At 41.5% G+C, this 13194-nt stretch overlaps 1 protein-coding gene across 1 annotated transcript in view; it reads left to right on the top strand.

Moving 5' to 3' along the window:
* Positions 1–2831: 2831 nt before the first annotated feature.
* The window catches only part of LOC106601308 (solute carrier family 24 member 4a), a 79180-nt gene continuing 68817 nt past the window's right edge, over positions 2832–13194 (top strand). Inside the window, exons 1-2 of the mRNA XM_014193426.3 lie at positions 2832–3607; positions 8648–8761. Of these exons, the coding sequence (XP_014048901.1) occupies positions 3445–3607; positions 8648–8761 (277 nt within the window). The 5' untranslated portion in view covers positions 2832–3444. The remainder of the gene's footprint in view (positions 3608–8647; positions 8762–13194) is intronic.

The following is a 13194-nucleotide window of genomic DNA, read 5'->3' as shown; positions in this document are numbered from 1 at the left end:
CCTCATTAGCAGCCCACTCCTTCACAGAACATGGAACACAGAACATAAATTACTTAGAAAAGATGCATAGTAGAATGCTTGCTGGGGTGCTTGGGGAGTTAAGACATATCCTGAAATAATGTAAATATCTTTGTAATATCTTTAAAACAAGGCTAGCCTTGGATGTAGGTGAGATGTATTTAGGTAAGGCATCTGGCATGATAGTACACTTGATAAGCAAGAGTTAATGCCACCGTGTTTACATTTAGACCAGAGTTTTGTTATTATTGTGTAGCCTACTTTATTGTATTTATTATGTAGCCTACAGTGTATCAAGTATTTTATTTAGTACTCATTGTTAGGGTTTCTTCTGTCGATGGTTATTGATAATGTCTATGGTTATTGATATTTGTTACAGGATTCTGTAAATGTTTATTGTGGACCACAAATAATGTAAAGTGTAAATAATTTCTGTAATCACATTACAGAAATTACTGTATTATGATACAGTAAACCACTGAAGCTGGAGACATATCTCCCTCACTAACTTCAAGCATCAGCTGTCAGAGCAGCTTACCGATCACTGTACCTGTACACAGCCCATCTGTAAATAGCCCACCCAACTACCTCATCCCCATATTGTTATTCATTCTTTTGCTATTTTGCACACCAGTATCTCTACTTGCACATCATCATCTGCACATCTATCACTCCAGTGTTAATGCTAAATTGTAATTATTTCGCCACTATGGCCTATTTATTGCCTTACCTCCCTAACCTTACCACATTTGCACACACTGTACATAGATTTTTCTATTGTGTTATTGACTGTATGTTTGTTTATCCCATGTGTAACTCTGTGTTGTTGTTTTTGTCGCACTGCTTTGCTTTATCTTGACCAGGTCGCAGTTGTAAATGAGAACTTGTTCTCAACTAGCTTACATGGTTAAATAAAGGTGAAATATTTTGTTTTAAACAATGTTTTTCAAATATTTGCAATTGTCACAAAAAAAGGAAAAAGTTGCTTAACCCATGTTACTATAGCCCAAAATAATGTGACTCAATTACGATATAACACTAGGAAACACAAAAGTGATTCATTGAACATGAACTAATGTTGGCCTACTAATTTGCATGTCGGCTTACTAATTTGTCAGCCTACTAATTTACGCGCCTCTCTCTGTTCCGTAGCAGGTAGGATGGATGGATAGAGTAGACTAGTAGATAAGGTGCATTCGGAAACTACTTTTGTTACATTACAGACAAATTCTAAAATGTATTAAATTGTTTTTTTCCCCCTCATCAATCTACACACAATAACTCATAATGACAAAGCAAAAAATGTTTTTTTGAATTTTTGGCCAATTAAAAAAAAACTTAAATATCACATTTACAAAAGTATTCAGACCCTTTCCTCAGTACTCTGTTGAAGCACCTTTGGCAGTGATTACAGCTTTCCAGATGTATGACACTACAAGCTTGGCACACCTGTATTTGGGGAGTTTCTCCCATTCTTTTCTGCAGATCCTCTCAAGCTCTGTCAGGTTGGATGGGGCCTGTCACTGCACAGCTATTTTCAGGTCTCTCCAGAGATGTTGGATTGGGTTCAAGTCCAGGCTCTGGCTGGGCCACTCAAAGATATTCAGAGACTTGTCCAGAAGTCACTCCTGCGTTGCCTTGGCTGTGTGCTTAGGGTCGTTGCCCTATTGGAAGGTGAACCTTCACCCCAGTCTGAGGTCCTGAGCGCTATGGAGCAGATTTTCATCAGGGATCTCTCTGTACTTTGCTCCGTTCCTCTTTCCCTCGATCCTGACTAGTCTCCCAGTCCCTGCCTCTGACAAAACATCCCCACAGCATGATGCTGCCACCACCATGCTTCACCGTAGGGATGGTGCCAGGTTTCCTCCAGACGTTACGCTTGGCATTCAGGTCAAGAGTTCAATTTTGGTTTCATCAGACCAGAGAATCTTGTTTCTCATGGTCTGAAAGTCCTTTAGTTGCCTTTTGGCAAACTCCAAGCTGGCTGTCATGTGCCTTTTACTGAGGAGTGGCTTCCATCTGGCCACTCTACCATAAAGGCCTGATTGGTGAAGTGCTGCAGAGATGGTTGTCCTTCTGGAAGCTCTGTCAGAGTGATCATCAGGTTCTTGGTCACCTCCCTGACCAAGGCCCTTCTCCCCCGATTGCTCAGTTTGGCCGGGCGGCCAGCTCTAGGAAGAGTCTTGGTGGTTTCAAACTTCTTCCATTTTAGAATGATGGAGGCCACTGTGTTCTTGAGGACCTTCAATGCTGCAGAAATGTTTTGGTACCCTTCCCCAGATCTGTGCCTTGACACAATCCTGTCTCGGAGCTCTACAGACAATTCCTTTGACCTCAAGGCTTGGTTTTTGCTCTTAAATGCACTGTCAACTGTGGAACATTATATAAACAGCTGTGTGCCTTTCCAAATCATGTCCAATCAATTGAATTTACCACAGGTGGACTCCAATCAAGTTGTAGAAACATCTCAAGGATGATCGATGGAAACAGGATGCACCTGAGCTCAATTTGGAGTCTCATAGCAAAGGGTCTGAATACTTATGTAAATAAGGTATTATTGTTATTTTTTTATAATACATTTACAAAAATCTGTTTTCGCTTTGTCATGGAGTATATTGTGTGTAGATTCATGATTTTTAAAAAAAAATCAATTTTAGAATAAGGCTGTAACTTAACAAAATGAGGAAAAGGGGAAGGGGTCTGAATACTTTCCGAATGCACTGTACAGGCAGCCAGCCAGCATGGTGGTACCATGGGGGAGAGAGGTCGTTCGCTGCCGTGTGTCACGTGTCAAGCATCACTCACATGTAGAAGTTGCAGCTGCATGTGGGGGAGTGCGCTCTGATGAAAGTGTGAGATTAGCTAATATTTTAGCAGAAAATGTTTTCGCCCCCGAGTATTTTTGAGAGAGGGAGACAATATCAAGCAAATGGAACAATATCGGAGAATGACCTATTTTCAACGCCACTAAATCTACCTTATGTTGTAGGGTACACACGGGACACATAAAGGTGCTGTCGGTGGCTTTTGAAGATGCTTTAGGCTGCTTGACAAATAGTGGTATTTTGATAATAAACATATTGTCTTTAGCCTCCTTAGGCCTATATCCTATAATAACGGAACATTTGCAGATTGTGTAGCCTAATTTGTTTTGATTAAACTACAACAGCATTTTCGCCAGGACACAATTCTCACAAGCGGCTTTCATAGACATATGCGAGCTGTTCGCTCTGCTGCCTCTGTCGAGGATCTGCCCTTCCGTCATTTGAAACAGGGACGGCATCCTGAACCTTCGTTGTGTGAAACGATACTCGGGCGATTCCTGCTGTCCGAACAATCTGCGGCACCGCGCTGAGTGGGTCACTATCTGCAGGGAGAGGGAGGAGGACGAGCACGTTGCCCGCTGTCCCCGCATACTGTACAGTCATGGAGCCGTTACCTGAGCAGAACTGCACCATGTCGAAAAAGAGCGTCATAGCTAAAATCTTCAAAGTTCGCAAGAGGAGACAGATGCTTTTCGTTCAAGTCTGTTTTATCTGCAGTATTCTATCTTTGACGTGGTGCATGTCCGCCCTGCTCACAAAAACAGGTGAGTAGGCTACGAGAAGAGACTGAGAGCCGAGGCATCCCAGGGTTGCCCGGGGAGGAACGCGTTTATAATTACGGGATTATGTGGAACTAAAAATGAATTCAATGTTGTGATTGTGCACATTTGGCATGCACAGCGTTGGTGTACAACACATATCTCGTAACTAATAAATCTATGACACTGCTTTTTAAAATGATGTATGTGAAGGTCTGCTTGCCTGCCTCTGATCAATCCACTAGAAACTCGGCATAGTGGGACGCTGTAATAATACACATGGTTCGGGATGGAGATTTGTATTTGTGGTGTGCGTGTTTTCTTACATTCCCAAAAAAAGAAAAAAGATGTAGGCGGAACGAGATTACAGCGCTCAGGATTTCAACTGGCCAGGCAAGCAGGCAGCACACATGTCTATTCTGTTTGTAGAATTTGTTTACTCCACCTGCATCTGGAAAACTCAGATATAGGCAGCCAAATAGGGGACGTATAGGCTATAGCCTATATATGGCCTGACTGACTCACGTGGATAGGTAATCGCAGCGTATGTATGTGTGTGTGTGTGTGTGTTTCGTATGTTCGTGCATTAAGTTTACGGCAATGTGCCGCAGTATCGGCCTATGCAAAACGTAGGCAATATGTTCTAGAATATAATGTGAGTCACAGGTCATTGTCAATCACTCATGATTAACACCAAATATCCACTTCTTTAAGACGCCCAAAACATGTTTGTTTTCGTTTTCTATTGATTTTTTTTGGACATGTTGCTGTCTCTGTCGCGGTGGCCAGGGGGAGTTATTGGGGGGCGCTGGAGGTAGAAAGTGTTCTGCGCCCGCTGCGTGGGTTTGTGGACAACCACGTCGGTTTCAACCAGTACAGCCAGAAAATGACCTCGCTGTGTTAATTGAACTGTGCTACATCTCTCTCTGAAGACTGAAGAGACAGAGAACAACAGCATACGTCAATATCACAAAACCTGTTCTTTTTTTGTACGTTTATCCTTTTGGTGCCATAAATTATGTGTAAGAGCTGAACAAAAATGACCCATTAAACCTAAATCTATACATTTATGCGCCAGGACACAAAATATATGAACTATGACCAGTCCTTGAATTATTGTTTCAGGAGAGGTCACTCAGCTGTCAAAGTGTTACTCTGTTGATACTCTGTTGATCTTGATTCCTGAGGAAGTTACATCAATGTTACAAAATTAAGTAAACAATTGAAAACAATTGAAAGATGGGGGAGAGGGGAACGGTCAGGACTGGGATTTGAATCAGCAATTTATTACAGGACAAGTCAAATAAATCGTTTTCTACCACCAATATGGGGGAATCACTTGTAAACTGGCAACTAGCAACTGCAACTCCAGACTGCACAAAAAGTATGAGGGCATGTATTTCTGAAACTGTTCATATTTGATGCTGGCTTGCCTTTGATATGAATTATCCCTCATGTCTCCAGACCAGATTAGTTCACAACTGGTATGTGAAGCTTTAACGAACCACACACATACAGTGGACTTCTGAGTCCTGAAATATGTTAATCTACGTAACTTTCTCTACACACACATACAGTGGACTTCTGACTCCTGAAATATGTTAATCTCTGTAACTTTCTCTAGACACACACATGTCCATGCACGCAAGCACACACACACACACACACACACACACACACACACACACACACACACACACACACACACACACACACACACACACACACAATAAGTCCCAGGGCTGTTTTGTAAATTCTCCCCTAGGCCACCATTTCAGTTTACCCACTTGCCTTAGGGCTCAGCTCTCTGTATCATTAGACAGGTTTATATCATGCCATTAAAGATACATATGTAGTCTGTTGTCCCTGTTTGAACATACCGCTTTTTTTTCAATCGCTTTGGTGCTATTTTCACAAGTATCTGGTGAATTTTCAAAACTCTTAGTACAAAACTCCAAACTGGTAACACTTGTAATGCAGCAAGGCTGATATTCAAAACCTTTTGTTGTGCATTCGTGTTGTTTGGAGACATCTTTCACCACACAATCATTGATCAAAAATATAAGTTTACAGTGAAATACCATGAGAACATAGATTTCTTAACACAATGATATTTTAACAACCAGTTAATCCAATAGCAATGCAAGATACATGTTTCAAAATTGTCTTTTGAATGTAATATGTTACAGTAGTGTAAATTACAGCACATTACACTGTTTTCACATTAGGCAATACCCTTCCAATTCTCAGCAACATTTACAGAAAATGTAATTTCCATCATTTCTAACCCATGTGTGATCAAAGGTGTAATCATTGAAGTCATCTTTCACAATCATTGATGCAAAAAAATATATATATCAACCAGATATCATTACAACATAGATGTACTGTAATCAAATGAAACACATTCAATTAATTAAAGAAAAATTATGTTTAGCGGGCACTAGTTTGCATCAAGCCTGTCTTGAACATTTGACCATTGGTTCTCATTGACATCGCAGTAAATATCCTCATTGTTCATACACCTAGGGAAAAACCTTTTGGAATGGTGAATTCAAACCTGACATACAGTAGGTCTGGATTGATGTCATTACATGCCTCATTCATGGCCTGAAGGAAGATGGCATGCTCATGGCGATGGCAATACACCTTCTACCTGTATTGTAATCATGTATTGTATTCTACAGTATTGTATTGTCGTGGTCCTCTGTGGCTCAGTTAGTAAGAGCATGGCACAAGCAACACCAGAGTTGTGGGTTTGTTTCCCACTGGGGTTACCTACCAAGATGTATAGACACACTGTTGTCATTTTGGATAAAAGTGTCTGCTACGTAAATGGCATGTATTACAGTACTGTATTGGCTAATGTCATTTTAGTAAAGCAGTGTGAACCTCCTCCATCAAAAAGGATCATCATTTTGGATACATGATTACTGTGTAGGGGACGCATTTGTTACACATAGTACATATATGATCACATTTTTTCAAACATACTGTGAAGTAAAATCTAAATAGTTATCATCATAATAGTACATTACAGTATATGTCATACTTTATATGTTTATACTTTACAAACGTACATTTTCATGAATTAGGGCATAGTTCTCAAAATCTGTTATGGACAAACCAGTTTCAAATCTACAGGTTTACCAAACGGTTAAGTGATTATCGAATAACAGCAGTCGGATTACGTAATAGTAAAATGTATTTTAACAAATGAGAAGACAATCATATCAAAAGTAATGTGAGTATTGGATTGTGAAAAGCAATTACTTTATATGAACATGTATTGCAATGTGAAACATGTCTTTTTAGATGAAACGCTAAGTGCGGTGAAAAAGTGAATTGTGTGTTGTACTTAGTCAATTGAAAATGTGCTTAGAGTTTTGAAACAACTGCCTTGTGAAAATTCACCATATACTTGTGAAAATTGCACCAAAGCTATTGAAAAAAAACTCTGACATGGCATTATCAATTTGAACATCATCTGTTTGGATAAAACACGTCGCAGAGTTCCCTAATTGTATTAGAATAACAAGGAGCTTAAGGGATTATAACAAACATGATATCATACGTAAAAGGATGTAAAATACGTCACCACAGATGAGCAACCGTTAGGGCTGGAGATAGCACTGTCTTGTCTGTTATAATCAGGCTTGTTTTACTTACAAATGAGTCCCATTATATTCAGTCACATCCGTCTATTTACATGTTGATAGGTTTGATAAGCCACAATAAAATAAATATAGACTGCCACCCTTATAGCATTGGTTAGTCCTAACTACATTCCAGGCTTTTGACTTCCTGGTCAGACCTAGATTCATTTCCAAGGATTCTCCCAGTGGAGAGTGGCTGCACCTGAGACGGTCGCTGTCCACTCTCATGTGGTGCTGAACTTCCAAATTTCGATTCTATCACTGTCTTGCTTCAATGGTGCTGAATATCCGACCGTTGCTTTTTCAGCTTGTTGGTTTAATCAACATTGGACCTTTTATTCCTGTGACAGAGTCACCGTATGCAAAGCCAAATGGCAGCTATATCCAATAGGGCTCTGGTCAAAAGTAGCGCACTATCGGCCCTGGTCAAAAGTAGTTCGCTATATAAGGATTCGAGATGCAAAGCCCAGTGTTTCAACGCATGTTCACTGCCTGTTTCTTTCCTGATGTACTGTTTTATCCAAGCAATATACATTTTGATGTGGAGTGAATGCCGGAGTGATGTCTATACAGTCACAGCAACAGCCCTAGGAGTGGTCCCTCTTGCTATTGAGACGATACACAAATATTTCCCTGGATAAACGTGCATGTACATTTTGTAAAGATGGTTCCGTTGAAACTGAAGCTCATGCAGTGCTTTACTGTCGGTTATACAACTAAATTAGGGATGATCTTTTTTGTCAGCTGTCCAACCAAAATCAAAATGTTAATGGTCTGATGAAAATAACAAATGATGTGAATTCTATCAGGTAACAATAATGTAAATGCCTGCGCCAAAGCCTGCCATCTAATCCTCCCACTGAGACGTTTCTTTTTAACTGTCTAATTGTCCTTTTATCCACTGTACTTTTTTAACGTTTTTGTTTATATATACATGTGTATAGATGATGTAATGTGTTATACACTGAGTATACAAAACATTAAGACATAGACAGACCAGGTGAATTGAGGTGAAAGCTATGATCCCTTATTGATGTCAGTTGTTAAATCCACTTCAATCAGTGTAGATCATGGGGAGGAGACAGGTTAGAGAAGGATTTTTAAGCCTTGAGACAATTGAAACATGGATTGTGTATGTGTGCCATTCAGAGAGTAAATGGGCAAGACTACAGATGTAAGTGTCCCTGTGGAACGCTTTTGACACCTTGTGGAGTCCATGCCATGATGGGGGGGACTACTCCGTGTTTGACCGTGATTGTTTTTAGTGCCTTAAAACTCCATTTGAGTGGTCCACAATGTGGTTGAAAGAAAATCTGTATTTTGTATTATTGTATCATTGTGGAGTGACACTTAAATAAATGTTCCTAACTCTTTTCTAACTCGAACATAGGACATGGTCTGGTCCTGGAGCAGGGGCTGGCTGACACAACAAACCGTCTGGGACGCAGGCTGATGGCCGTGGACGGAGACAATGACACACTGGATAAGAACTGCACAGAGCCAGGTAGGTAGTGAATCCTAAACATGTACCCTAAACCTGTACCCTAACCCTACCTTAAACCTACACATAGCTAGGTACTGTAGGTAGTGTACCCTATAACCGGTACCTTAAACCTGTAACCTAACCCTCCACCCTAAACCTGCACTGAGCCAGGTAGGGTTGTAGTGTACCCTAATTAGGCCTAGAGACATGTTGTACCCATTATACAGTACCTGCACAGAGCTATGTGCAGCATTTTTCCCTGAACCTGTCCAGCCAGCACAGCCAGCCAGCTCCTGCAGCTTGGGAAGACTTAATAGGAAAGCTCTTCACAGTGTGTTATACAATGGCACAGCCTACATGCTTCCTACAGCCTACACATGCTCTGAGTCAGTCAGAGACAGAACAGCTGGGGTGAGATGGGAAGGGATTGGTTGCCGTAGATGTTTCACTATATCTACTAGTTCTCTAGTTGTTATATTTGTTTTTTATAAGAGCAGCAGTTTTTCCTACTGTAATTTCTGCAGATGAGATTTGCAAATGAGGGCAACCTTGGTGTCCAGGTGGGTGGGTGCAGCCTCCAGCTGGATGACGAATGAGATGAGTTGGTGTTGGAGGCACAGGAACGAACTGTAAAGGTCCACTATGTGGGCGAGAGAGAGAGAGAATGACAGAGAAAGAGAGCAGAGAACTGAAACCTGACAGCATGCAAACCCAAAATTATGAGCATAACAAATAATAATATCATGGCAGCACTGACTGTGGCATCATGAAATCTTTCCTATTTTCAATGAAGAGTATTCTACTGATGGTTTCTTTGGGGGGGTATTGATTTATCATAGTTTTTTGTTGTTGACACACTTATGTGTTGATATTGATTCTATACACAACCTTCAGCATCAGTACAGCCACCAGAATGGTGCTGATAGTCAGCTTCCTGATAGGACCTTGGATGTGCTGTTTATTAATAGAAGCGGATGTGCTATTTTTACACCACGATACAGTATCGACGGACCGACTGCTTCTCACAATAGCAGGGACAAACACAAACCTTAGAGGACCCCGAAACCCACAGACACACAGTACAATGTATTTCTCTGTTTATTTGAAAGGCTGATGTTCAAATGGGATAACATGCTTCTTAATCCTTCCAGTCATCATTAACCGAAAAAGCAAGTTGTATTTTAGCTGCTCAAATCTGTTCACACTGCCTAGCCTGTTGACATAGCAGGGCACACATTATTTTAATCATAATTTTTTTTTTTACCCCTTTTTTGTGGTATCCAATTGGTAGTAGTTACAGTCTTGCCTCATCGCTGCAACTCTCGTACGAACTCAGGAGAGGCGAAGGTCGAGAGCCATGCGTCCTCCGAAACACAACCCAACCTAGCCGCACTGCTTCTTGACACAACGCACATCCAACCCGGAAGCCAGCCGAACCAATGTGTCAGAGGAAACACCGTACACCTGTCAACCTGGTCAGCGTGCACTGCGCCCGGCCCGCCACAGGAGTCACTAGTGCGCGATGAGACAAGGATATCCCTGCCGGGCCAAACCCTCCCGGGTTGCGGCCAGCTGCGACAGAGCCTGGTCTCGAACCCAGAGCCTCTGGTGGCACAGCAAGCACTGCAATGCAGTGCCTTAGACCACTGCACCACCCGGGAGGCCCCAAGAATGAATTCTTATTTACAATGACGGCCTAGGAACAGTGGGTTAACTGCCTTGTTCGGGGGCAGAATGACAGATTTTTACCTGCTCGAGGATTTGATCTAGCAACCTTTTGGATACTTGCCCAACGCTCTAACCACTAGGCTACCTGCCGCCCATATGGTTATGCAGCAGATGAATTGCAAACATCAAGGCAGAGCACCTAACCCCTGACTGCTGAATGAACTCACTGTGCTGACTGAACTCACTGGAAATAGTGGATGGATTCAGAATAGAGTAAAACACATCTGGACAGTTCAGTTGATGAAGCAGATACATTCAGAATGCCTCATACTGCAGTAGTTTGCACTGTCACAGTGTGCCCTCTCTCCTAGCTTTCCCTCTTATGTCCATAGTTTTCCCCCCTCCCATAGTTCAACCTTGCCTCACTCACAGTTGGCCCCAACTCCTCTCGACTTTAGTGCTGACAAGCAGAGTCTTTGTGAGAGTGACGAACGCACACGCGCACGCTCACACGCAACACACACGCAGCTGTCAGACAGTCTGGATCAGCAGTGAACTGTATGGCCTTGTCAGGACCCAGCAAAGGGCTTCTCCACTGATAGCTCTCCGCAAATCTGAGTGTGTGTGACACATGGACTGGTGTGTATGTCTATGGTATGTGCCAGTGTGGTGGTGAGATCTGTAGTGTACCGTACAGTACGAGGGCAGGGAGGGAAAGAGAGAGGAGAAAGAAAACAAAAAGGGAGAGAGGGAGAGTGAGAGAGAAAGAAAGAGGGAGATAGTGAGTGTGGAAGGAAGAAAGATGAAGGGAGAGACAGATAGAGAGAGGGGGAGAAAGAGAGAGGGAGCTGAAGGCAGCGACTGAGCTGAAGGTCAACTAGAGGTCATTGTAGCTATCACAGTGCTAGTTTGGAGACGGTTAGAAGTGTGTGAAATCCCTCTTGGGTTTTTGAGTGGTTTTGACTGATATGGTCTCCGTCCAATACGTTATTCTTCTACTACTGTAGTCTACTGTACATACTGTGATGACTCAAGTAGATATGAAAGATATGAAAAATGTCTTCTTCAACCATGTATTTTGTTAATGTAATTCAAATGCCACACTTAGGAAATATTTAATTACAATAAGTAGGTGGTCATAATGTGCAGTATGAATCTTGAGGGAACTGCTAAACATTAATTGTCCTAATTTCGAATCAACATCAAAGCATTCCCTTGCTACAGTAAGAAGGAGGGGAAGCATCACAGACTATCATATAGTGTAAACCCAAATAAGATAAAGAATTCTCTTCGGTCATCGGTTATCGTCAGGTTATCGTCATGGCCGTGTATTTTCCCCCTCAAGCCGACGGCTCTCAAGGAACTACACTGGACTTTGTGCAAACTAGAAACAGCATATCCTGATGGCGCATTTATTGTAGCTTGGGACTTTAACGTTTTCACACGTACCAACACATGGGTGTGATCATTCTACAGTTCTACAGTGGTCCCTGTAGCGAACGATCAAACCCATTCTACAGTGGTCCCTGTAGCGCACGATCAAACCCATTTTACAGTGGTCCCTGTAGCGTACAATCAAACCCATTCTACAGTGGTCCCTGTAGCATTTGAGCTGGCCACACTGATTTTTTCAGAAATATTTTGTACAAACACAGTCTTTACAAAGTTATGTTCAGAATTTGAGCAGTTTATTTTTGGATGCAATGTTCAGACATTCACAGAAGTAGCTACAGCATAACACAATCATCCAAACCTGAAAATGTAGGCTACATTTGTCCTAGCGCACAAGCGGTCATAGTTTTATAACTCTCGGCTGACATTAACTACAATATGAATTAGCTAATAGCAATTACTATTTATAATTAATCACATCACTGGTGAGCTCACCGTTGATCTTTATAATTGAGTAAAAGACTTTCTAGAAATGGAAAGTAATCCGACGATGGGTAGTTTCTGCGAGCTGCCATGTTTGTTTTTTCAAAGAAACCAAAGAAAGTAAGAGGAGACAAGATGAGTTTGGTCTGTTTATAGTAGAGGTCAACCGATTAAATTGCACTCCACGAGGAGACTGCGTGGCAGGCTGACTACCTGTTATGCAAATGTGCAGCAAGAAGCCAAGGTAAGGTGCTAGCTAGCATTAAACTTATCTTATAAAAAACTCTTAACATAATCACTAGTTAACTACAAATGGTTGATGATATTACTAGTTTATCTAGCTTGTCCTGTGTTGCATATAATCGATGCGGTGCCTGTTAATTTATCATTGAATCACAGCCTACTTCGCCAAACGGGTGATTTAACAAGTGCATTCGCGAAAAAAGCACTGTCGTTGCACCAATGTGTACATAACCATAAACATCAATGCCTTTCTTAAAATCAATACACAAGTATATATTTTTAAACCTGTGTCACTTCCTGACCAGTATAAGGGGTCATTTGTTATTGTAGTTTGGTCAGGACGTGGCAGGGGGTGTTTGTTTAGAGTGTTTCGGGGTTTGTTGGGCTATGTTCATATTTAAGAGGGGTGTTTGTTTAGAGTGTTTCGGGGTTTGTTGGGCTATGTTCTTTGTTAGTCTATTTCTATGTTAGTTCTAGTATGTCTGTTTCTATGTGATGTTTATTGGGTGGACCTTCAATTGAAAGCAGCTGCTCCTCGTTGCTTCTAATTGAAGGTCCTATTTAAGAGGGGTGTTTTCTCTATGGGATTTTGTGGGTAGTTGTTCCTTGTTTAGTGTTTGTTGCACCTGACAGGACTGTTTCATTTTGTTCTTTTTTGTATACGTATT

The sequence above is a fragment of the Salmo salar genome, chromosome 01 (assembly GCF_965601325.2).
Source record: "Salmo salar chromosome 01, fSalSal1, whole genome shotgun sequence".
NCBI classification, from domain to species: domain Eukaryota; kingdom Metazoa; phylum Chordata; class Actinopteri; order Salmoniformes; family Salmonidae; genus Salmo; species Salmo salar.
This window is presented reverse-complemented; position numbering and strand designations above follow the sequence as displayed.